The 26456-nt window shown below is 38.0% G+C and overlaps 1 protein-coding gene across 1 annotated transcript; it reads left to right on the forward strand.

Moving 5' to 3' along the window:
* Positions 1 to 242: 242 nt before the first annotated feature.
* CDC27 (cell division cycle 27) lies at positions 243 to 26456 on the forward strand. The gene is given in 17 exon segments (XM_009574308.1): positions 243 to 310; positions 6068 to 6193; positions 7192 to 7289; positions 7815 to 7969; positions 8081 to 8295; positions 9003 to 9117; positions 12645 to 12760; positions 13194 to 13293; positions 13951 to 14158; positions 14980 to 15152; positions 16446 to 16598; positions 17873 to 18081; positions 18858 to 18975; positions 20062 to 20190; positions 21966 to 22040; positions 23916 to 24072; positions 26374 to 26456. Coding segments are annotated over 17 exon segments (2298 nt in total).

Below are 26456 nucleotides of genomic sequence, written 5' to 3' on the forward strand. Positions count from 1 at the left end.
TTCATGACTGCAGTGCTAAGTTGTTTTATTTTTGGTTTTGTTGTTTGTTTTTTTTTTTAAGTCTCCTTACTAATAGTTGAAACAACTAAAACTTGGCCTGCATGTTTATCCTTCTCCATTCTTCTTATGACTCCAGTAAAACAAAATTGAACTTTGTCTTTTGACAGTAAGAGCTAATGAGTTTTGCATTTTTAAAGCTTCTCTCTAAATTTAGATTATCTTCTTGTCTTACAGGCTGCTATATGGCAAGCACTTAACCACTATGCTTACCGTGATGCAGTGTTCCTTGCAGAAAGATTATATGCAGAAGGTATGTACTTTGCAAATATAAAGTTGATGCTTTTTTCAATTTTGATTTAGGATTTTTGAGCCTCTGCTGTTTTACTCCTGTTGTGATATTGAAGTTTAACTTTCTGCTTGGAGAAAGTGGAAGAATGCCTTGCAATTAGGTTGGAAAATCAAATCATGTAACAGCAGCGATGTTATTTTACAGTAAAAGCTCCTTAAAAAAATTAAACTCGGAGTTTTGTGTTTAAGTACAATGTTTACAGTGATCTGTAGTATGGTATCAAATGGGAGTGAGGGTTTTTTTAATACCTTAAGCATTGCGTGTCTTCCAAGGGCACTTGAGGATAGATGCAGTACACAAATTCTACAAATTGTCTTGATATTGAAAGCTGTCTTTGCTAATAATGCTGTTCAGATATGTTGATTGCTGTGTTAGCTGAAAGAGATAATCTTGTAATGATGAGAGAAAAGCGTAGTGAAATTGAGACAATGAGAATCAGAACATATGGAATAGGTATCTCCTGTTGAATTCTTGTTAATTGTTACTTCATTGTGATGCTGTCAGATCTAGGATGTCTTGGATACTGAGCAGGCAGCAGTTACACAAATCTGTACTTTTCCTGGGTCCTTCAAAGACCACGTTCTTCTTGTGTTCTACTCCCTCTTCTTCCTTAACCTTTCCTCCATGACCTCAGATAAGGTTTTTGTTCTTCTTTACTTCTTTTTCCTCGACACTGGTATTCAACTTTTCTTCTCTATTTTGAAAGATATCGTCCCCTAATTACTAACACGAAAAAAAAACAACCCAACCCTTAAGCTAAAACATAACCATAATATAATTTCTCATGCTAAACAACTTGAGCTTATAATGTGAATTAAACTGTATCATCTGTTTCATGCTCCGTGTTTTGTAATGAAATGTTTTGCTGTCAATGTTTTGCCTGACATGCCCAGAATGCACTACTTAACAATGGAAGCACAAACCTAATTTTTTAGAAATAAAGATTTTTTTTTTTTTTTTTTTCTTTTCCCCCCCCTCATGTCAAGGTTACCCATGAAATCTGGGGTCTTCCATCTGGTGCTTAAATGAGAAGCGTTGTATAGGATATTATGGAACCTTGTAATGTAGGTGTGCATAAAGGAAATAGTGTTTTAGGGATGACGTATCTCCCCTGAACACAGCACATTGTGAGATGCAGGGAAATGCTAGATTGAAGGTAATTGCCAAGGATGTAGAAGCGAAGAGAATCCACTTTTTGCAGCAGCCAGGAGAAAAATACATGACTTGATACTGACACTGTCTTTGCAGAATAATACTCTGCAAGAGTACTTCAAACAGCTTTTTTCAGTGACCCAACAGTGCTGAGAGAGAACAGCATGCATGCTGTCACTTGGTTCAAGCAATTAACTGCTGACAAAACACCTGGCTTCTGGTTAAAATAAGTAGTTATACTGCAGAGTAGAAGCTGCTGAACTTGAATACAGTGACTCCATATTGGCAGTAGTGATTTTACCCTGAGAAGAACTTTTAAGTCCACCTGCAATTACTGTCCTTGTGGGGCCATCTGTGGCTTGGTAGTTTCCCAGCACTCTTGAAGTGTGTTAAATTAGTGGATAAAAGAATTGATTTAACTTTAATTTTCAAAAAGATCTTCTGGTGTTTTTAGGATAAGGCTAATAAAATGTCCTCTCTTTGAGTCTTCAGTTTCCATTGTCACTGTCCAGGTGATGACACAAACTTAAAATAGTCAGTTTTCAGTGCAGCAAAGGATTTGAGCAGGTTGCCCACAGAGGTTTTTGTGCAATGCTTATATTGATTTTTCTGAAGAGTTCCATGTAGGTAGATGAACAAACATAAGAATTGTTTCTTTTAATGCTGAATTCCTTTGGCATGGTAGTGTGTTCTGAAAAGTATAAAGTAATGTGGGTTTCTTAATTGTTTGGAGATTTAAGTTGCTTGCCTTTATAGATAGCCTTTCTTTGATTTAAAATAGATCATTGCATAAGGGTGACTTGAGTGTAACATTTGGGGAAGTACAAAGAATAGGGTAATAGGTACAAAGATTATTTACATGGCTGTACATAATCTGTGAGCATATCTGAATATCTCCCTCTTTTTGCTTAAAACCCAGAAAACGGAGTTAAAATGAAGTCACATAGATACTTCACACAATCGTAGCTTAATGCTCAAATTAACACCACAGCATGGTAATGCTCACCGTTGCCTCACAAAAGTGCATTCTCTGGCATTTAAAGTTTCAGCTGGTTTTAAAGTTACTTCAGGGGTTAGCTCTCTGTCCTTTATGCTGTAATCACAAGTAAAATCGGCAAGTCTGACCTCAGTCTTAAATCTGGGTGCCAAGTCAAGCTCTTTGAATAGAACATTCTCGGTGTGGTACATAATTCATCTCTGCAATGGAAGAAGTGTTGAAGCAGACATCAAATCTAAATATTTCCAGTTTCTGCCATAGAGAAATGTTTTTGTCTTGATTACTCTTGTTCTCTGTTTAGATAGAGGTGATTTTTCCTGAAGCCTGACTACTTCATTCAGAATTTAGAAACTTGTGAGAACTCAGCTTGGGAAGAGGATTTGTAGGAGAGCTACTTCGTAACATAAAATAAATAAAGCATCTGGATGGTAATGTTAAGCCATGTTCCCAATGAAATAATGAGCGTAGGCAGCAAAAAGGACAAGACTTAATGTTGGGGTAGAGGTGACTGGTAATTGACTGACTTTAATAGTCATTAAAATCAGAAAATCTGCTCCGCTAAGTCATATGGAGATACAGCATCAAGGAAAAGACCAATTGAAATTAGGATTAAAACTGTTAATTAGGCTACTTAGGCTGAAATAGATCTTCCTTCTGAAAGTTCTGCTACTTCCTTGTCGTGGTTTAACCAACCACGCAGCCGCTCACTCACTCCCCCCCTTCTCCTCATACTAAATCCAAAACACAGCACTAGCAAGAAATTTAACCCTATCCCAGCCGAAACCAGGACATTCCTAACAGCCATTGTTGTGCCAGTGTTTATGTACTGCCTACGCTAGTGCCAAGTGTTACTAGCAGGTGTGATAATACTCTGAGCCAAGTCTTGGTGTGGCCAATGAGTTGTTAAAGTAGCTCTGTTCTGCTAGGAGTGACTGCTTTGCTTGACTTGCTGTTATTTTAACAACAAGCTGGCTAATCACGTACTTAGATCGGGTAGCCAGAAGGATCAAAGTTCTCTTACAACAGTAGATGTTAAGAGTTGGTCTGACTATACAAGAAAATGGCATGTGGAAGTTTGTTATATGCCGATGAATAAAGAAATGCACTTCATTCAATAATGAATTTCTCTAATATCAATACTCATGTTCTTGTATCTTGTTCCTACCTGGCTTTTACTCCCTGCCCCCAAATTCCTTGTATCGAAACGGTAAAACAACCACCTGATGATTTTTTTATTTTTTTACTTTTTAGTACATTCAGAAGAAGCACTGTTTTTACTGGCAACGTGTTACTACCGCTCAGGAAAGGCCTATAAAGCATACAGGCTCCTAAAGGGACACAGCTGTACTACCCCACAATGTAAATACCTGCTTGCAAAATGTTGTGTTGACCTCAGCAAGTAAGTAAAACCTTTGTGTTCTGTCCAGGGTCACAAATGCATTTTTTTGTTTGGATTTCTCTTTGAAAGCTGTCATATTGCATAAACTAGTAATTCATTGGTCCTTCAGCTCTAAAGATTATTATAAGTTCAATTCATTTTGCTTTCAGATATGGACCTAATGAACATTAGCCCATATTGCAGAAACCTCTAAAAGGTATTGAATAACTTACAAAGGAGTTGTCAAGCTGTGTAGGGGGAAGAAACATTGATTACTGAGATGACTCAAGGAGACCACTCTGGGAAGTGTTTGATTTTGCTTTTGTGTTTCTCTGATGCTTTGCTTATTTCATTAAGTGTTGCCAGTATGAATTTAAGGGGTAGGCCACTTCCCTCAAACAGTAAGCTTGCTTCTCTTACCCAGTTGCTGCTAATGGGTGGGTGAGGGAAGAGATAGCAGACAGAAATCTGTTTTTAAAAACCCACAACAAACCCACCTTGAATCCACATCCAAGAATGCTGTATTCAACATCAAAATTAACCTTGACAGGGACAGTGACAAGGCACAGCCTTGACAATAGTGTCAAGGTATCTTGCTGGTTTTCTGGAGTCTAACAGCAAAAGTATATAATGAAATTGCTCAAGCTACAGGCCCTAATGCTGTGAGAGTCTGTTAGTAAGGGTATCTCACTTCTATATAGATCTTTCAGCTCAAATGTAGGAAACAATGTCTGACTGAGGTGCAGAATGGAGAGGATGAGGCACCAAGAAAGGCAAAAGCTTTCATTCAAAAAACTTTAAATACTGTGGGGGTTCTTTACAGAAGCTTAAATGTCTCTACAAAACAGCTTGTGGTTATGTGTTGTGTCTGGTTTTGGTTTGGTGTTTTTTGAATGGCCTTCTTTCAATGACAAAAAAAAAATTAATTTCTTTAGAATAGGTAATGTGATATTTGGAGTTTCACACAGTATGATGCGATTATTTTGCAGGATTCGTGATCCTGCTCACAACACGTAACCAAAATGCAGGCTGCTCCAGAGGCAGCAGGGGAAGCTCCTTAGTCTTTGATACTCTCTTCAGTAGGCGAGTCCTTTGACATCTTTAGAGTAGTGAGGATGTCTTGACTTGTTGTGTTTCTTTTGACACTCTTTTTAACACTTTTGGAGCTATTAGGGTACAGGTTTTTTTTGCATCTTCCATGAATAAGGAAATCATGTTAATGTTCTACTTGGAAAGGTCCCAGTGGAATAAATATGCAGCTGATTGTTCCCTCCCTTGCTTTTACAAAGTCTCGTGTGTGCATATAGTACATCAGATTCTGAATTTATTTCAGTTAGATAGGTGGGATTTCTTAAACGTATTCTTTAGAATTTGTTAAATTTAACTGTCATTGCTGTTACAGTTGTATGAGCTCATTTATACAGATGTACCTTATTTTCTTGTGGGAATGGTCTATACTGATAGACCAAGTATAATTTCAAGTGGAGGCAAGAAGAGATGATTTGTTTGTGCAGGTGTTGGTCTCGGATGCCGGAAGAATGCCTCCCATCCCCAGAAGTTGTATAAAGTCATTTTCAAGCCTAATAGTGAATGGCCCATTCCATGTGAGCGGTACTGCTTGCTGCAGGTGTAGTAGATGCAGACAGAGCCTTTGTTCTCCTTTTGAGCCCCTCCTGCAAGAAAGCAAGGCATTAAAATCCAAAGTCTGTGCCATATCCCAATATTGGTTGTTAACTGAGTGCGTGGAGCCTTACAGATTGTATTTCTCAGTTGGGAAACAAAGCCAAGCTAAGCATTATCTTAGCTTGTTACTAGGTAAAGTACCTTCAAAAATGAAGTGTCTAGAAGACTTTCTTGTCCTCCGTTTGTATTCTGCCTAAGATCAGTCACTTCTGGAAAAGTCATGTTGTATTATGTGTCTCTGGTTTTGGAGTGGTGTGGGTTCTTGGGTTTGTTTTGGTTTTCTTCCCTCCCAGTAGAGATGTTTGGCTTCACAGTACTGCATACCTCCATGTTGCTAGAGGAATCCATCAATTATTTAAAATTAATTTGCAAGAACTAGTTTGTACATGGTTTGAAACTTGTGAACACTGACAGTGGATTTCTGTTTTTGTTTGCAGCAGGGTGAAAACACTGGACTACCAATACTGTGAGCCTTGTAACCCCTTTAAACCTCTTGTTTTTTAAAAAGGCTTGCAGAAGGAGAGCAGATCTTATCTGGTGGAGTGTTGAATAAACAGAAAAGCCATGATGACATTGTTATGGAGTTTGGTGACTCTGCATGCTTTACGCTCTCCTTACTGGGACATGTCTACTGGTAATGTTGCTTTTTTTTTTTTTTTTTTTGTCTAATAAAGCTTGGGGTTTTTTATTTGATCAGGCCCAATTTTAGTCAAATACATTTTTTGTCACCACAGGGTACATCTGTCTCTGGGTTATGTGGCCTGCACAATTTCGGAGTATGGTAGATGCAGGTAGATAGTTGTGGAAGCCATCTAACTTGGCAATGCAAGAATGGTTTGCCTTTCACCCAGAGCTTCTGATTGACTGAAACACAAAATCTTCTTTTCCAGGTTGTTAAGCATGCAATCCAAGAGATTTTTTTTGTGTTATTTTTTAATATACCTTTGGGTTTGTTCTGTATTCTTCCCCATGAGAAATTTTCAAGGCCTGTTTCTCAGTGTTGCCATTTTGATTTTTCTGTATCTATTTTACAGATGTATAGCTATAACCTTCAAATGAAAGTTTTGAGGACTGCCAGTCAGAATAACTTTACAAATTTAAGTGTTTTGCTTTTGCCTAGATATAAGAAAGGTTACAGTAAATGTGAGTAGATTGCATAGGAATAGTGGGGTTCTTGGATTCTTCTCTAAAAAAATTCTCAAAAAAATTTATTTCAGAAGCAGCTACATTTGTAGCCAGACACTTAAGTGTTCAGTGTAGGCCCTAATTTATATGCAAAAATATTGTCCATAGATATTTAAAATAGCTGGAAGGCTAGTAATCAGGTTGCTGTTTGCAAAAAAGAAAAAAGCTGTTGCAGAGAACAGCATCTTTCTAAAACGAAAATTCTCAAGCCACACTAGTGCTTATGTAAGTTTTTTTTGAGGGCTGTGTCTAAGTAGCTTTCATCTGTGTCTAAATATGTCAAAATTAACTTCAAAAGAACTCAGTGTTACTCTGTGGCTTGAAAAATGAGGAATGTTGCTGTGACTGTCAACATGTTTTTGTTTTTCAACTCCTCTCCTGGAAAGCTATCTTGAACAAAAGTGCTGTTCTTAAGTTTCCCTATAAACTGTTACATTCTTTTTGCAGCAAGACAGACCGGCTTGCCAAAGGATCAGAATGTTACCAAAAGAGCCTTAGCTTAAATCCTTTCCTCTGGTCCCCTTTTGAATCGCTATGTGAAATAGGTAAGTCTGCAGAACTGTTTTACTAGTGAAGATGTCTTCTGTGATTCTGGTTACGTCAAGCTTTCTGATTTGCCGTCACCATGTGGCAAGGTTTATTTTACTCCTTGTCCAGAATTAGTAAGGAAAATGCCAGCAGAATTCTTTGGGAGTGGTTTTGTGAGCAATAATGCATTTAAAATAGTTTGCCAGTGTTTAGAGCTTTTGTCTTGTTTTCTTCCGTTTTCATTACTTACACGTTTTTGGATTCAACAATACCATATGTTTTCCAACCTACAGTTAGTAGACCCTTAGAAACTATGCTTCTGAGAATAACTTAAAAAAGCAAGTCTATTTTTTAATAAAACTGATTGTCCAGGGTTTTGTAGTGGAAGAACACTTCTGATTTAGCATGAGGGGTTTTAAAACAATGAAATAAGAACGCACCCCTTCTAAAATACTTTGTCCCCTGTCCTCCTTGTTTCAGACTGAATATTCAGCATATAGACTCAGGAATAACTCTATTTAAATCTCCTTCCAATCTTACAGGTGAAAAACCAGACCCTGACCAAACATTTAAATTAACATCTTTACAGAACTTCAGCAGCTGTCTGCCTAACACTTGCACAACGTTGGTATCTAATCACAACATATCCCATAGACAGCCTGAGACTGTTCTTATGGAAACGCCGCAAGACACAATTGTGAGTTTTGCTAAAATCATTGTATTTAAAGCAGTCTTTCCAGCTTAACTCAAAAATGCTAATTAGAAACTACACTGCGTGGGTATCTAACAGCTGCCTTCCATTTTTCAGGAGTTGAACAGAATCAACCTAGAATCCTCCAATTCAAAATACTCCTCCTTGAACACAGATTCTTCTATGTCTTACATTGACTCGGCTGTAATTTCCCCAGATGCTGTCCCTCTTGGGTCAGGAACTGCCATATTGTCTAAACAGGCTCAAAATAAACCAAAAACCGGGCGGAGTTTACTGGGGGGACCTGCGGCTTTGAGCCCACTAACTCCAAGGTAAGTCCTTGAGATAGACAATTTCTGTCTACAGCTGTGCTGTTGATAATGTTTGTGATTTGAAACAGGAAAGATGTCTGGTGCTGCACAACATACTTGAACACGCATGTTGATAGCATATTGTAAATAATGGTGCAGAAGCAAAAGCTAAACAACTTCAGTAACTGCTCTTGGTCCTAGTGTTCATCTTTTCTGGTTTTTAAACAAGCATTTGGTATTATTGCTTAGAAGAGAGGAACTGTTGATTCAGTATATTGCTTATTGTGATGTTCACACTGGAAAAATCTTTAAAGGAATATGTTTCTGCTCTGGAATAAACTTTATTATGAAAAGCTACTCTTAAGAGCTTTCCTTGAAGAATAGCTCTTTTCTAAAGAGCATGTAAATATATGCTTTGTCCTATATGCCATTTTATTTTAACAGTGTTATATTACAAGCCATTAATACTTGGATGGTACTGTGTCTATTAGTTATTATGCAGGCAGGCAAAGAAAGTTCTGTATTTTTCAATTTTAGGAATAAGAATAGTTTCTATTAAAGTATCTTTTATAGATGAGGATAGTAAGATATTAGAGGATTAACATAAATGAATGAAGTAGTTGTGATATAAAGTTGATCATCTGGGTCTCCGTTTTAACGGCAGAATCAGGCCAGCTGTCGTGGTCTAACATTCAGACATTGACCCTTCCTCTTCCTTTTGTTCTCAGCTTTGGAATTTTGCCACTGGAAACCCCAAGCCCTGGAGATGGATCATATTTACAAAACTACACAAACTCTTCTTCTGTAATTGATGTGCCATCCACAGGAGCACCTTCAAAGAAGGTATCTTGCATTCTAGAATGTGATTGCTGTTCTATAAATTTGACATTGCAGTGTACTTTAAAGAAGAATCCATAATGCAGATAAAACCATCGCACGTGAGCTGAATTGTGCTGACAGTGAGGAGAACCCGACTTATCCACTGTTTACAAAATCTGTTTTGAAAACCAATTTGTCTGAGTGTGGAACTGATCGCAGCCTCCTTTAGTTGTGGAAGTCGTTCGGGTTAATTAAGTGAGAATTAAATTTATGTCTAATTTGTCTACAAAATGCGTTTAAAAAAAAAATTTGCTCTTACTAACAATTACTTAATGCAGCAGCTCACGTATATTTATAAGCTAGTGAGGTTTGGGGTGAGGGGAGCAGTTTTAATTTGGCAACAACTGGTCAGGTATTTCCCTGACAAAATTTTTTAGACTTTTCTGAAATGTTAGTTAAAATAAAATTCATTGTAGAATAGTCTGTTACATTGAACTAACTGTGTCTAAAGCCTCAATAGTGGGTTTTTTTTTAATTTTATTTTTAAAATCTTCTTTTCAGCTAAACAAATGAGGCAGCAAGAAAAAAAATACACCATATCTCAAGTAAAGACGTCTGTGTTGTAAATATTTTCAGCTTATCGTGTCACTTCCTTTGGCTAGCAAAACAGATTTTTGTTTTCTCAACTTCTATAATGATAACCAATAGTCTTTTATTTCTTAATTAAAACAAGCCCTTTTTTTCCCACCCGAAATGCACAGGCATGTGCAGACTGCCTAGCTGGTGTTGCTAGAGGCAACCTGAGGAAGGTGCTGTATCTTCTGTCCACCTGCCATCAGAGGGAATGTACAAACACTGATGCTTCTAAACAACGAAGTATTTGTAACTTTTCAGTGTGCGAGGTGGACAGCCCAAACTTGGAGTTTTCACTTTAAGTTTTTTTAAATTAATGTATTTTCAGGGATGAGTTCAAATAATCCGAGAAGCCTCAAGTGAGCTGAAGCTACTGCTTTCTTGCAAGCAGTTCTTGAATTTCTAGTTTACAGACCAGAGTAATCAAAATACTGCTGGTGGAGGGCTGACTGTGGAGCCTTGTGGAGGGCTGCCTGATAGAAGGGTCCTGTTTTACTTGGCTATGTCTTGTGTAGAGGAAACTAAAAATTTTCTTTTTTACCCTGTAGGAAACTGCCATAGTTGCCATAGTGATAAATGAGAGGTGGAATGTTGATGACAGTTGAAGAACCGTTTGTTCCTTTCTAGAAACAAAAAACCTGAAGATTTTTCCCTGTATTTTTAGTATATCTAGAAGTTGCATGAGGGATGTTAGTGTTCTATAGGTGGCCAACTCTTTTAAAGTAAAGCTCAGTGCAAGTAATAGTGTTGAATTCCTCAAAAAGTAGAACTTGAATTTCCACATTTGATGCTCCGGAGAAATCAGTTGGTGCTCAGCTTGCTGTGCCATTCTGCAAGTGAAACTTGGCAGAATTTGTTAAAAGTTTTTTAAAAAGAGTTTGTTAAAAACAGCATTTGTCTTCTCTCGTTGGCCCAACACTTAAAAGAATAAAAGCCAGTAAGCAGATAACTTTCTTTTCCGCCCCCCTTTTGGGTGGTCTTCTGAAGCCGGTGACTGGGAACTCTGGAATCTCATTGCACAAGCCATTATGGTATCCTGTCTTGGCACATCTTATTACTGCAACTTTAGTTAGTCCTGTCTTTTTTTTTTTTTTTTTTTTTTTTGCCTTTGTTCTGTTGGGGTTGGACTGTGCTAAAACAGTCTGCTGGAAGTATGCTTTGGCTGATCCAATTCCCATCTTGTAGTTGCTCAGGACCGACCAGTCTTCCACAGTACAGTCAAAAACACTGGCTTGTGGTGCATGTAGGAAGGTAAACTGTCATGAGTCTGAAAAATTGAAATAGTTAGCAAAGTGCAGCTCTTCAGCATAATACTCATCTGCATTTAATCTCACGTGTGTACTACCTGATAGATGAAAAGCTTTGGGGAATCAAATCATGGTTGCTGCTTCTTTGTTGCTTTGCTAGGTATGGCACAACAGCACCGATGTGTAAATTTTGCTAATCCATGCATATGCCTTCTGCCCAGATGCATCTGTGCTGCTACCTAAACACAAATATTTAATACATTTTAATAAACAGTTTAGAATTCTGATGCATGCTTTGTCCAATGCAAATAATTACTTGGCCAGTTTCACTTCTGCTCTTCAAATTACTGCCTTAGAAAAGGTTTAGTGTAGCTGTGGCTAGAATGTGCATGACTTAACGGAGGCAGTTTCCTAGGAAACACTTACGTAAATGAAGGAAACACTAGGATGGATCCAAAGGCTTCCTATCTGAGTGGGCAAGCATGCTTGCTGGCCGCCTAAACTGTCCTCTGATAACAAAGAAACTGAGAAGGGAAGGGAAGGACAAAACATTAGCAGTCAGATAATGCATAAAGTGGTGTTGCTTGTGCTGTCATTGATCCCACTTGCCGATTTCTGGTGTCTTAAAGAACATCTCTTCCGAACAGCCATCACTGAGTTGAATGTGAGCGTCCCTGGAGTGGGCAGAAAGATAGGGTTTAAGCTTTCTTTAAAAAGCAGGGAGGGGAGGACCAGTTCTGAATCCTTTATAGGAAGCCTACACATCAGACAATGAACTTCTATCTGAACTTATTCCTTAGGTCTCAGATTCACAGTCAAGTTGTCACAGCTCTAAGTTCCCACATCTCAGCTGTTCCAGGGTAGGCATCAAAAAGCACACTTTAGCTCTCTGAAGATGTAAGACAATGTTTTGGTGCTAAGTCATATTACATGCTTGCAACCTGTGGCAAATAAAAGGTAGAAAAAATGTGCATGTGCGCATAAAGCGTTGCTCAACTGACATGCAGTAACTTGCTGCGCCATGTTAATTTGACTGTCGGTATCTGTCTATCAACTTTCTATGCTGCATAATGCAGGTCCCTTTTTGATGAAGCAGTTTATTTCCATATCTGCTCCAAAGGCTCATGCAGTAATGATTTAATTTGTGAAATACTGATTTATGCTATGAACAGGTATGCTAAGCAGGGGAGCATCAGGCTCAGATGTTGTACAGTGAGCACCTCAATGAGGTGTTAATAGTCAATGGCTTCTGGATGTGACTGTAATATGATAATTCAAAAAACTTTTTCTTTCCGTGGTTGTTTTTTTGTACCACTTTCTGTGGAGAAGGAACTTTAAATATGACATCTTTTCATTCCCTTTTATTCTTGCACAAACATCTTAACATACAGTTTCTTGCCACTAGATGGAGATTTTATATCTTTCAAATAGTGTGCATGAAGTTGGTAAACTGAGTGTTATTGGCATTTTAACAGGTAGAAAGAGAAATGCTTTTGATGGGCCCTCCTTGGAGGGCGACCCTCAGCCTTTATTGAAAGAGTCTGTATTTATCCTATATTTATCCCCTTTTGTGCAGAGTTTGATAGGCAGAATGGATTTGGTTTGATATAGCAGAGATTGAGACTTCTTAGTGACATAATAACAAACCTGTAGAAACTTTGTGTTATGCAGACTGTCAGCAGGATAAGCCAAGCTGGAACAAAATCTGTCTTCTCACAGAGCGGAAATAGCCGGGAAGTCACTCCAATTCTTGTTGCACAAACACAGAGCTCTGGCCCACAGACAAGGTAAGGGAAAAAACAAAAAAATCATCTTGGTATTAGCTTTTGTATCTCCTTTCTTGAAGGAATTTGGCACTTTATTTGCCCAACCTGTGTGGGTGTTCCTGCAGAATTCCTCTTTGGATGAGGAAGAAGTGTATTTTTTGTTGGGTAAAATAACTTCAGTGGATAAGCAGGAAGCTTGTGCATGGTGGTTGGTCTGTTTGTTTTAAATCTCCTTTGCAGTTAGACCATTTCATCAATAATGAAAAAGTAACTGGAAGGAAATTCTGCTTATGTTCTTAACATAAAACAGGTAGATTTTTTTTTTTTCATTCCTTGAAATGGGAATATCTGTGCTATAGTACTTGAGCATTTTCCTTTAAAACAAAGATAAAAGCTGTTTTTATTAAAAAATGGAGTGAAGAACTTTAGTTTTTAATGTGCCGTTTGTTTTCAGTACAACACCTCAGGTATTGAGCCCAACAATTGCTGCTCCACCAAACGCACTGCCTCGAAGAAGCTCTCGCCTATTTACTAGTGATAGCTCTACAACAAAGGTAACAAACTTCATGTGTTTTGCAAACTTGTGGGTTTCTTACCCATGCCAGTGTACTGACTAATTTCCCCATAAGCGTAGCAATTCTATCAGCTTAAGAAGAGGTTCTATAATGGGCAGAACTTATGAAATATCTGGCTGTACAAAACATGTCATGATGCCATGATATGTTACTCTTTAAACTCTCAAGTGCTCAACTAAAATCGTAGGAAGAAAAGTATCATGAACAAAACCAAAGATACACGCTGGGTTAACAAATGCAGTGGTGTTGCTAGCTGTCAACCCATTTGATAAAGAGGTTGTGTTGTTCAGATGTTTATTGAAGAATCCATTTTGAGCAGATACTTTTTTTGCCAAAACAAACTTACTTTCATATCGTTTTTTTGCACTTCAAACAATGGAGTGGAACACTAAAGTGCAAATACTCATGGACTGCAGTTAGGCAATGTGAACGTTTACTGTTTAAAAATGAACTACTAAACATATTCAATTAAGTTAGCGAGTGTCCGTATACTTAAGGTTAAAAATCAAATGGCTGGGCATCGTTGTTAAGGCTGCAAAGAGGCATAAATATAACTTTACACAATTCACTTTCATGTTTAGTTACCTGAACTTAAAAGACTTTTATATATGTGCCTCTTATTCTTCTTACTTGCAGGAAAACAGCAAAAAATTAAAAATGAAGTTTCCACCTAAGATTCCAAACAGAAAAACAAAAAGTAAAACAAATAAGGGAGGAATAACTCAACCAAACTTGAATGACAGTTTGGAAATTACCAAACTGGACTCTTCCATCATTTCAGAAGGGAAAATTTCCACTGTTGCGCCACAGATCCAGGCTTTTACGCTACAGAAGGCAGCAGCAGGTCTGTTTGAACTCTATTGGACTAATAGAGTAAAAACTTCATATATCTGTATTTTAAGGTTGAATGAAAAAAAAGTTTGCTCCAGTGTTTCTTTCTTCCTTGTTTCAGTTAGCCTGCAGCTATCACCTTTGTATAATTATAAAGACATTAACTAGAAGATACTGAATTCAACTTACGAAGAACATGTGAAGAAGTAGTAAAAAGTGGCTAGTTGTAAGCAGATACATCTTGCAGGCTCTGGTCCTTATTAATGATTAAAATATTTTCAGGCAAGATCCTTGGAAACTGATTCAAAGGAGCTATGAGTAACCCAGTCGTCTTCCCTCAAAATCAGGTTTATGTAGTCTGTTCTCCCTTCATATTTCCCGTTTGTTTAAAAACAAGTCTTTATTCAGATTGTCAGAAAATCCTAGACAAACTGCTGGATTCCTCTCTTTTGGCTCGATAATGTTTCCAGGCAGCAAGAAGATGTATCCATGGATACCAGACATGTGGAAACTGTGTTCAGACCTAACAAAATGTTTGAATAGCTGCTGTAAATGCAAAGTTGCCCTGAACTTCAGAGTTTCTCTGTTCCTGAGCGTTCTGTTGCTGGCTTAAGAAGTTGTTACTATCTGACTTCCAGTACAAAGGTTGATGTTTAGAATATTATGCCTAAGTTAAGAGGCATAAGCCTGTGTTTGGGAATTCCCGAAAGGTTTTCATAAGCAAATTCAGGAGCAGTACCTGCCACAATGAAGAGCTTATAGGATTAGCAATTTGAAGTAAATAAGTCTCAGCTGTCTTTTTTTCCACTTTTATTTATTGTATTTTTCTCCTAGAAGGTTTGATGAGCCTTCTCCGTGACATGGGGAAAGGTTATTTAGCCTTGTGTTCATACAACTGCAAAGAAGCGATAAATATTTTAAGCCATTTACCATCCCACCACTACAACACTGGCTGGGTGCTGTGCCAAATTGGGAGAGCTTACTTCGAACTTGCAGAATATATGCAGGTAGGAACTGTGTGGGTTGGTTCTTACTCTTTTCACTTTTGTTTTGCATAGCTTTGCACAAAACCTGCAGACTTCCTGTAAAAGCTATGGGAAGTTTACAGTTCAGATAATTGTATAAATGTAAAAGTTATAGGTAGAATGGATTTAGATCTTGAATCTGCATCAGTAGTCATAGAGCTTTCCTGAAGAGGCTGAGTTACACTTTAGATTTCTTCTAATGTTAAGTTATTTCCTCTTGCATCCAACTACTGGGGTCTCCTCCTTGCCTCTCCCTGACTTCACCCACAGCTGTGCTGATGTAATTGTTTGTACTGCAATGTGGTAAATTGGATCAGTGAAACAATTCTCACTCTTTTTAGTTTACATAGATCACATCAATGACCTAGTTTCCTTTGCAGCCTCAGAAATGACAGCATTGGCACAGCTGAGGTGATGTCAAACCGCTTCAGAAACAGAAGCAAGTGGTTAAGGGTAATCCAGCAGTTTAACTCTCCTTGTCACTGTTGTCCTGATAGCTGATGTGCCCATTTTCTCAGAAGTTTTTTTAAATACTTTTTGACAGATGTGCAGGGGACAAATGCAGTAGGTTTCAGAAGCGTTTTTTAAACTGTACACAGAGTCCGATGAGAGATGGAGCACATTGTGCTTCTTAATAATTTATTTTGAAAACTGAGGCTACAGACCTTAATGATTTCCTAAAGCTAGCCTTCTTCCCTTGTTGCTGCTTTGAGTGTTGTAACCTGGAACTTACGTTTATGAAATAGATATCTACGTTAGAAAGACTTCATTAGTCAATTGTTCGTAAGAAGCATAGCTGTCTCAGATGAAAATAAAGCACATGTGTGTTGTCACATGCTTATGCATGCCCCCATCCCTGCATCAGCCGTGTTTACTGCAGTGATTGTCATGTTGCCTTTTGCCTGGAGGGGTGTAGGACTCAGTATGAATGCGATACTTGTCATCTGTTAGAATGGCTAATAATCATAACTGGCCCATAAAAGTATGCTATACTTTCTCCTGATTTTGCAGATAACTTTTTTGCCTTACTTGTGCGCTGTGATAGAAACAGTAATTTAATCTGAGTCAGCAGTAGGGAGGGCTGGCTGCATTTCTGCTGGCATAACTATCTTGGGGTATAGTCGCTTCCTTCGCTTGAAGGGAAATTACAGGACTTGTAGCTCTGCATTGTACACTTACAAAGCAAAGAGGATGCTCGTATGAGGCTTCTAACCTTGACCTATGTGCTCTGCTTTGGTGGTGGAATTTTATTTTAAGTTTGATTTCTGTTCTTAGGCTGAGAGAATATTTTCAGAAGTAAGGAGGATTGAAAACTACAGAGTAGAAGGCATGGAGATCTATTCGACTACGCTGTGGCATCTGCAGAAAGATGTTGCTCTTTCAGTTCTTTCAAAGGACTTGACGGACATGGATAAAAACTCACCGGAGGTATAAAATGCTGTGGTCTTGAATGAGAAGAGGGTAACTGTATGTGGCAAAATCAATGATTCAGAAAAAAGCTCTGAGCTCTAATCTAGTTCAAGTGTATCCTCCTGTGAGAACTGCATGGGAGAACTGGAGAGGGAGGTGGCAGGATTGTCTGTTGAACTGATGATGCCTGAAATGGCTTCTTAGAATTAGAATATCAGCTTACATAGAACAGGTTGAAACCTTTTATCTATTACTGGTTATTTAAATTTGCATTGGCACCATTCATCCAGGAAGATCATGGGTTAGTCAGTCACTCCAACTGCTGCCAGCGTGCAAAGATAAGGAATATCTTTTTCCTGTACCACCTTTTAATAGCTGTAGTTAATTCACTGGCACTTAAAACATATTTGCTCTAGAATTTACTTTCAGACATAATGTTGCACACTTTTATACCAAAGTCTATTAAACTGGTAATACAAAGTCACGATATGCAAAAAGCCAGGCATCTTTTAATGGATGCCACAGTAAAAGTAATAGATGTATGCATTTATAAATGTGTTCTTAACAGAGTTGAGAAAACTGTAGATTATATTGGGATTTTTTTTTTTGTTGAAGGAGAGAATCCTGTTCGTGTTGTCTTGTTAGCTTGTCTAATAGTGGAAAAATCAAAACCAATGAAGCAGTTGGTAGTTGTAGTAAGATAGTCTGGAGAGAAGAAAATGCAGATTCTAATACAAGGAGTGGAGAACTGCTATGCAATTTGGCAGTGATGCAAAAAATTTGGGGAAAATAAGGGACCCTGGGCTGTGACGCTTTACAATCTCAATGCTGGTTGCTGAGCAGGAGGGAAGGAGGAGGTTGCTGCTAAAATTGTTGCTCTGCAGATTCCCAGGTTTGTCAGTTGGAGGGAGCTGAAGATTGAAAGTGAATGTACCGTCTCCCCCTTCATTATTCTTAAATATCTAAGATGTTTTATTTCTAGCCTTTTCAACAGCTTCAAAAGCTTTAGTCATTAGTCATCGAAGTATCTAATTGGCACAAACTTGTTGGGTGTCCTTAGATTCTCGATTTCTGTATTTCAGCTTGTCTAGCTATAAGATGTATTTAGGCCTATCTGCCTTTCAGGAATGAGACTTAACTAACTGTTGTTTTATTATTGTTGTTGTTATTTTTTAATCTAGGAGGAAGTTATATACAATTATGTAAATCAGTATGGAAAAATCCGTTCGGTTCAAACTTAGTCACTCTGAGTTGTAAAAAGTGTGCTAATTTTGCAATGCTGTTTTTACTAGGCATGGTGTGCTGCAGGAAACTGTTTCAGCTTGCAACGAGAGCATGACATTGCAATCAAGTTCTTCCAGAGAGCCATTCAAGTTGATCCAAACTATGCTTATGCCTACACCCTGTTGGGGCATGAATTTGTGTTAACAGAAGAGCTAGACAAAGCATTAGCTTGTTTTAGAAATGCAATCAGAGTCAACCCTAGACACTATAATGCATGGTAAGTTTTGCTTCATCCCTCTCCTATTGCACGTGATGCAGATTTCCTTTTGGAGAAATATCTTCTGGATGTTGCCACTGCTATCGTTTCCCTACCACTCCTCTCTCTAAGAAGAGAGCAAAGCTATTTCCACAGAAGATGCGGGCCTCATCTGTTTTAATAAACAGTTACTTCCACAAGGAGGGCAAAAAATTGGAGTTTTCTTGGTTTCCACAGATCTTCTTGGCTGTATTACCCCAGCTATTTTGTTCTTCTGTGCAGCACTCCTCATGCATCTAGTTGACTGTTCTTCACTTGCAGTTGGAGAGATGAGAGGTCTGCCCCTTTATACCTTAGGATACAGTTAGTTTCTTACAGCTTTTTCTGTGGGAAAAATATATAAAGCAGTAAAAGTTAGATCTGCTAGTGTAAGTCACTTAGTCTTGAGAAACTTTTTGTATGCTTTTTACTTTGTAGCTGTTTAGCCAGTCTTCCTGTGTATCAGATACCAATTCTTCAAACTACCCAACTGAGCAAAAAAACCAAGATAATTTTAGACATAGCTTTTTCTCACAGGAAATCATTTCCTACCCTGGGTAGGGTTGGCAAGTCTTTTCAAACTACCCAACTGAGCAAAAAAAACAAGATAATTTTAGACATAGCTCACAGGAAATCGTTTCCTACCCTGGGTAGGGTTGGCAAGTCTATAGACCATTTCTGCCAGGTCATATTCACTGACAAAGACTAGTTTGATTAGAATACAGTCTTACTTAACAGAATTGTTTTTCTGCTTGTAGGTATGGCTTGGGAATGATTTATTACAAACAGGAAAAATTCAGTCTAGCAGAAATGCATTTCCAGAAAGCACTTGATATCAATCCTCAGAGCTCAGTCTTACTGTGTCACATTGGAGTAGTAAGTAGATTGCACTTAACTCTATCCTTGTCGTGTTTTTATCTGCTTCCATACTTTGTTTGCAGTAGAAAAGTCATTCTGAATGTTTTTAGCAAAAAAGCCCAACAAGTTCAGAGTACCTGTTGGAGGATCTTAAGTGCTATATGAATGAATAACCACAGGATTAATGTGTCAGAAAAGAAACCCTCCTCTCTCTCCAAACTACTTTTAGCCGGCAATGGAATTATAATATCAGGTCATGTTTGTGAATCGGCCAAAATAGTAGTGATATGAAAATCAAGACTGTGTGCAGATATTAATGTGAACAGAGTATTTATACGGGGTTTAGGGTTTTTATACTTAAGAAATTAAGTGTTTTTTAACTGCTATTGCATGCACTTGGACCAGCGCTTCCAGTTCTATAAAATGCTAAGGCACCCATCTCACCTTTCAGAGTGCAATATTTTTGTCCTGGCTGTACGTCTGCGTTGCCCTCATTCCAGTCACTTGTAGATGTCACGACTTACTACTTAGGCCACTTTATGCCAAGTGAAGTTTAAGTAGCAGGTGGCTACTTCAGCCACCATCCGTTCAATTAAATTTACAGGGCTATTTGAAAAGTTGGTCATTTATCCATCTGCTACTGCAGTCCTTAGAAGACAGTAGCCTTACTCTAGTGAATGCTTGCTTACAAAGTCGGGAAGCGGTTCTCAGATATTCGTGATGGTGACTTAAGACTGTGTCAGTGTGATGGATGGCTACCTGCTGGCATTCATTTCCCTTCTGTGTGGCAGCAAAGCAGTGTCAAATTCTACAGGGATAGTGGCTTCTTCTTGCTTATATACTGAGAAAGGCATTGAGTTCACTCCTGGCCGAAGGTTAAATGATTTCTGACACCCATTGGGTGGGGAGGTGGTTTTGAGGTGGAGATGGGGCGAGGTGAAGTTTTCTTCCTGTAAGAAAGTTTGTTAAGACTTGGTCTAGAATTGGACAAATTTTTTTTTTAAAGGAACAAATTGTAAGTAAATGTAGTCAAGTGGATTTTTACTTGTCTGGCAGATGAGCTGTTATTTTCCCTTTTAAAATTGTTCTCTCTTTCTGTAATAGGTCCAGCATGCACTGAAAAAATCTGAAAAGGCTTTGGATACTTTAAACAAAGCTATTAACATTGACCCCAAGAACCCGCTATGCAAATTCCATAGAGCTTCTGTATTATTTGCAAATGAAAAATACAAGGTAAGATTTGGTGCATATAGACAACCTTAAGTTATCTTTAAATTGCTGTAGCTAGGAATGAGGATGCACTGGAAGCTAAATGTTTACAGATTAACACTGGGTAGCACCAGGGCTTGCAGGAAGAGCCTGGGACGCTGGCCTATCTTGTAGAGGCTAACATGAAGCATTTGCTTTGACAAGTGCCACCTTCGCCAAGGGAACTATGTTAAATTTTTTGATTGTTACAAAATTTGGAGCCAACAGGTGATGCTTTTTAAATTACCATTATTTTAGTCTGACCCTGGAAAAAGAAAGGAAAGAAGGGGAAGTTATTGCAGCTGTCACTGACAGCTGTATTATCATGAGCTTACTAAAAAAAGGCTCAGCAAATTTCCCCATAACCAATTACAGCCATAAGAACCAGCTATTTCAAAGGCTGTGTTGTCAAGTGAAAAAGAAGCAGCTAAGCAACTTTGGTCTGATCCCTTGCGGACCTGTACCCTGTTTAGAATGAGTGAAGATCTTCCCACAGTCTATCTTTCCAGTGACTGTTGTCCTCTGGCCTGTTTTTTGTGGCCACAGAAGACAAGCCGCAGTCTGGTTTTTGAAACCTTGCTTTAGAAATGTGTGCGCACACGTAAAGGGAAAACTCTACGTAGATCTTTCTTTTTTTCTTTTTTTTTTTTTTGAAAACTCATAACTGAACCAATTAAATATAAAATGTATTAAGATTAAGGACTTAATGAAGTGCCCATTTGTAGATTGTTTTTAAAAATAAAAGCAGAGGATAAATACAAGAGGGGGAAAAAATAAATCTAATAGTCCACTATTTTATTGCCCCTGCGCTAGTGAAGGAACTTGTTGACCACGGTGAAGCAATGTTTTAGGAAATAAAACATTTGGACTCTATTCTTTATCAGGCTGAGACTTGTAAGACTAAAGTTACACTGTTCACATAAACTATGTAAAACTTAATTAAATGTTTTGGTTTTTAGCACCAGTACTAAGAGAATTTTGATAGTGTGATAAATTTGGCTAGTGTTAGGTAAATAAATGTACCATTTATGTAGCAAGCCCTAACTTGAAATTGTCTTCATGTGAATAAATTTTAGAGGGTTGAATGGAACTTTTTATAACTAAAAACAATGTTTATTCCTAACTGCAGACTAAATAGGTAGAATTTCTTCATGCCAGTTACTGTCACAGCAGAATAAATTGCTCCGGTGTCAACAGTTAGTTTAAAAGTAAAGTAGAAGTTTCACTAAATATTTTGGACTTCAAATGCCTAATATAAACACAGTCATCATTTGTAAAAGTCCACAGATACATATCTAAACCAGAACCTTTCAAAAGTATGGGCTTGAGAGCAGTACATCCAGCACAAAATACATCAATATTCTTACTTTTTCAGAAGCTCAGTATACTAAAGGAAGTGCCCACTGTAAATACACTGTGAGGTTCCTGTCTTCTACCCTATTATGCCCTGTTAGGGGCAACAGGGGCATTTGCTATCAGAATTGTTAGATGTGTGTTGTAGGAGACCAAAGCCCAATAAACTTGCTCTATTTCTGTAATAATGGGGCTATAATATGCTACAATAGTTAAATGAGAACTAATGTAAAAAGAATTTTAGATGCTTCTCGTGAGACTGTACTATTGTTCTTGATGGAATATTCTGTATGTAAATGCCAGGAATTTTTTTTTCTACATTAGTGCTAAGTCACAGTTTAGTGATGTCATAACTGGTTGCAGACTGCTAGCTTGTATTTACTAAGCTCTTTTTTCTTCCTTTTCAGTCTGCTTTACAAGAACTTGAAGAACTGAAACAGATTGTTCCCAAAGAGTCTCTTGTTTACTTTTTAATAGGAAAGGTAGGTAAAACTTAACGGTGATCATAAGTTCTTTGGTTTCCTTTGTTGCAGAAATGTATGCCTAATGAGAAAATTTGATGCCTGTCACTAAGCTGCTTCCATTTGGAGCCGTATTCTAAAAATTCCCAAAGCTTTAAATAAGGCTTACTGCTCACAGCTTTATTATATAGCAGCTTTTAAATGCAAAAGACAGTTATTACTGGAGCAGCCTTCAGCTCTCTTTAAAACAAACCAAGAAAAAAATAACCCAAGCCAGTGTTATTCTTTGCCTGCTTTGATTTCACCACTGTCAACTTGAAAGATAATTAATTTAATAAAGTAAAAATTGATCCTGATAAAAAATACTTCGCTGAAAAGAGATACAGTGGTTATGCACACAGCCATATATCTTTCCTTGAAAATGGAACTCTGTCAAGACTTGACTCCATACGATAGCAATGATGTGATCAGTGGATAATCCTTAAAATTTTGAGGGATAGCCCGCTCATCAGTCAGCAGTGTTGGCTATTTGCACATATAATTATTAAAATGTTGAATCGCATTCTGATGCATTTTATCAGAAATGCTGAACAAGGAGTAATTCTAGAATACTCCTAAGCCTCCATCAATAGCCTCAATGTCCTTTTCAGCTGACAACCTCCCCAAAAGAGTTGTAGAAGGCTATCAGTTTGAAAGTAAGAAGAGTCTTTAATGAGGCTAGTAGAGTAGGCTAGCACAGGAGAAGATATTACTAGTTTGTCAGCTGTGTTTACATTCCAACCTTCTTTGTGTTTAATGCCAGAGAAAAGTAATCTGGTAATAGAAATCCTCCTTCCTCACCATCTTCTCTGCTAATATGCTTTAAATAAGTTCTGCAACTTTCTTCTGTGGGGTATCTGTTCACTAGCAAGCAGCAAGACAAACTTACCTCTAGCACAGTACTGGATAACTCTTAATCAGTGAGATTTCTTTTTTTTTTCTTTTTTTTTTTTTAAACTGGGGAGAGGTAAAAGGATTTGTTGTGGAATTTGTTGACTGGTATTTGTCCAGGAGTAGCTGGACCTCTAAATTGACATTAGAGTTGCCATGTCTTGACAAACTTAAGTACTTTCACTGTTTAAATGCTTAACACAGATAAATTATTTGCTTGTCTGTCCTTAATGATAAGGAGAGCTTCAGTGCAAGTTACAGTGACAAAGAAGGTAAAATATGGGCTGGTTTCTGCCATGCAGTGTTATCTTGAAAATGTTGCTGTTCAGTTTAACAGGACAATGTCCCGTTATTTTCTCCACCTGCCAGTGACAGTTAAAATGCCACTTGAGGGTGTGAATGGCTGTGCTGAGTCAGATCAAAAATCTGTTTAACCATGTATCCTGCCTTTGCTAGTGCTCAATATGAGAGCTGTAGGGAAGAGTACAAGATTAATGCGTGCATGTGGTAATACTTCCCCAGACTATTCTCTGGGCCTCTGACATTAGAAATCTGAGGCTTTGGACTTTTCCTGAGCCACAAGTAGATTTGGGGTTACAATGATTCAAGAAATTGAAAGAGTGGTGAGGGGGTAAGATGAAACAAAACATGTACACTAATAGCTTTTACACCACCCTGCTGCGGAGTTCCAAAGCTTAAATTTGTATCTGAAGATCCACCTCCTTATTTTTCTGAAACTGTCAGCTGCTAGTTTAATTTAATTTTTTTTGAGTCTTAAATAGAAACACTTGCTTACTCTTTCTACACATATTTGCTGTTTCCCTTGGGACTTGTGTAATAAATCTTTCATATCTACTCTGTGTTGCTTTTCATGAAGTATCAGTTAACTGTGGCTTGGTATGTTTGTTGTCCACACCTTCAACTAGCAACTTCATGTAAATGTAGCTTGTTATGCTTTTATTTTAGGTTTATAAAAAACTGGGTCAAACACATTTGGCCCTAATGAATTTCTCATGGGCAATGGACTTGGATCCCAAAGGAGCCAATAACCAGATTAAAGAGGCCATTGATAAACGTTACCTTCCAGATGATGAGGAACCAATAACTCAAGAAGAACAAATCAGTGAATGTTACCCCTATGAATCAGGTTTGTATTTCCAACCCTTTGTCATTCAAGGGAGGTATTTCCACTTAGGCAGTAGGAAGAATCCCAGGTTTAATAAGTGTAACATACTGCTTAACCTCGCTGCTCGGCAAGAACTCGGGAGGCTCTTCATTCAGAAGAATTCATTCATGCTTCCTACAGTAATCATGAAATAAAGGATTGTGACATTTTTTTAGAATCTATAGATGGAGTAGGACAGAGAAAATGACTACTGTAAATTTGTACAAATCATGGTTGGCTAATAGTATCCTAGGAGAGCAAAATGCTCGCAGAGCCGCAAATCTTCCCTCATAGGAGCATCAAATCGTTTCAAGGTAACCGAATGGCAACTGAAATTGTCTGTAGAGGCTTTGTCAAAAGTTAAACAAACTGGATGTTGGGCAAAAATATTTGGTCTGCTAAACATAAAAGGTAGCTTTTGATGGAAGTCATGGAAGCAGTTTCATTTGAATCACGAGAAAATAACACCCCCATTATACTACTTGGGAATAGTTAACAAAAAGGAATGGCCTGGGTTTCTCTTCTCTCTAACTTTTTGTTATGAGCTTAAATTCCATGAAGTGCGGGTAGGTCTGTGAAGCATGGATAGTCATAAATATTGACCTCTTTGATGCAGACTGAAATAGTGATAGAAAATAAATACTAATAAGCAATGTAATTCTTTTCCTCAAAAGAAGAAAATATAGCAGGTTTTGGATTCTTATTAATAGATGTATGCTCTCTTCTGCAATTCTGAATCTTCAACAGAAAAAGTTGTCACGTTTTCCTACTGTATACCATGTTGATTTTTATTGATCCTTTTTAATGTGCGTTTTAATACTGGAAACTTATCCAGCACTGCACTTCCTGAAGTAGCAAGCGTTTTTCTCTCCCTGCTGTTGTAGCTGGGCTAACTTAGAACACGGGCTCACTGGGGGCTGAGCATGCTTCTGACCAGAAGATGGAGACAGAGTACTTGAACTGCTGAGCGACACCTAAGCAGTACAGAAAACCCCACACCTCCAAAAAAAAAAAAAAGAACAAACCCCAACACACATAAAAAAACCCAAAACCAACCAACCAAAAAAACCAACCGAAAAAAAGAAAAAAACAACTTAATCTGTCCAATAAACGTAAACAAAATAAAACAGTGTTAGGCTGTGTGTAAGCAATTCACTTTCCCTGGCGGTGCAGATAAATTGTAGAAGAGTTTCACAGTCTCAGCTGAATAACTCTTTTAGGATACATGAGACAAGCTAAAGTAAATTAAGGTAGTACTGGGGGCAGAGGGGAATTACGTTTAATATATTGGCTAGTGTAAGCCATTTTTTGCATTAAATTGCCTAGCATGGGACTGGCTGTGTCCATTGTACAGAAACCTGTAAAGTGTTTGCATTAAAGCAATAAATGGTATCTGTGTTTCTCCACATGAAACAACTTAGGTATTTGGGAACTTACAATTAATATGCTAAATTGTACTATGGAAAGCAGACACAAGTCACATTCCTGTGTTTGAAGAACAACCATCACTAGATATTTACCTTTGTTCTAATTTTAACAAGTATAGAAGTTAAATATTTAAGGATAGCCTCTCAGGATATATACATTTATCTTCTATGCTGTGCATGGCATGCTGTCTTTATTCAAACAGAACTAGTTTTCCTGGAAGCTCTAGACTAGCCATCATCTGAGCTGAGTGAGCGGAGTAATTCTTCAGCATTGGAAACATCTGTATGCATTTGCTCAAAGCAGTTCTCTTACCACATATTCTTTGTCACAGAAGCAGGGAGCAAGTAAAGGCTGCCTAACACTACTAATTGAATCTTATTTGGTTGTAAATTCAAATGCACAAATGCAGTCACAATGCAGTAATGCAGTGGGTAACTTATGTGAGCATTTCAGGCAGCTGGTGTGTTTTGAAGGAGTGGGAAGGTTAAATTGCTCCTAAGGCAATTTTGGAACCCTCTATACTAATCCCTACCTAACTAGATGTCAGAGATTTCAGCTTTTTAACAGAAGATGGCTAAGGCAGCGTGTTTTGTTAATATGTACTTTGTGTTAATTCCTTTCTAAATGCATTTATTTAGACTTTGTTAAGCTGGCAGGGGTCAGCGTATTAGAAGGAAAAAGGGAAAAGCCATATGGCTTCAAAGCATTTTGAGGGGAAGCCCAAACCCGTTGCTACTGTGCTTTTGACGTGCTGGAGTTGATGGTGGAGGAATCTTTGTAGTGAAGCAGCCCGGTAGTGTTTGACTACTTTCTGTTTCTTTTTCTTTTAAGTTGGCACAGACGAATCCCAAGAGAGCAGCATGACGGATGCAGATGACACACAGCTCCACGCAGTTGAAAGTGATGAATTTTAA

The sequence above is a fragment of the Fulmarus glacialis genome, unplaced genomic scaffold, assembly GCF_000690835.1.
Source record: "Fulmarus glacialis isolate BGI_N327 unplaced genomic scaffold, ASM69083v1 scaffold15863, whole genome shotgun sequence".
Taxonomy (NCBI): Eukaryota; Metazoa; Chordata; class Aves; order Procellariiformes; family Procellariidae; genus Fulmarus; species Fulmarus glacialis.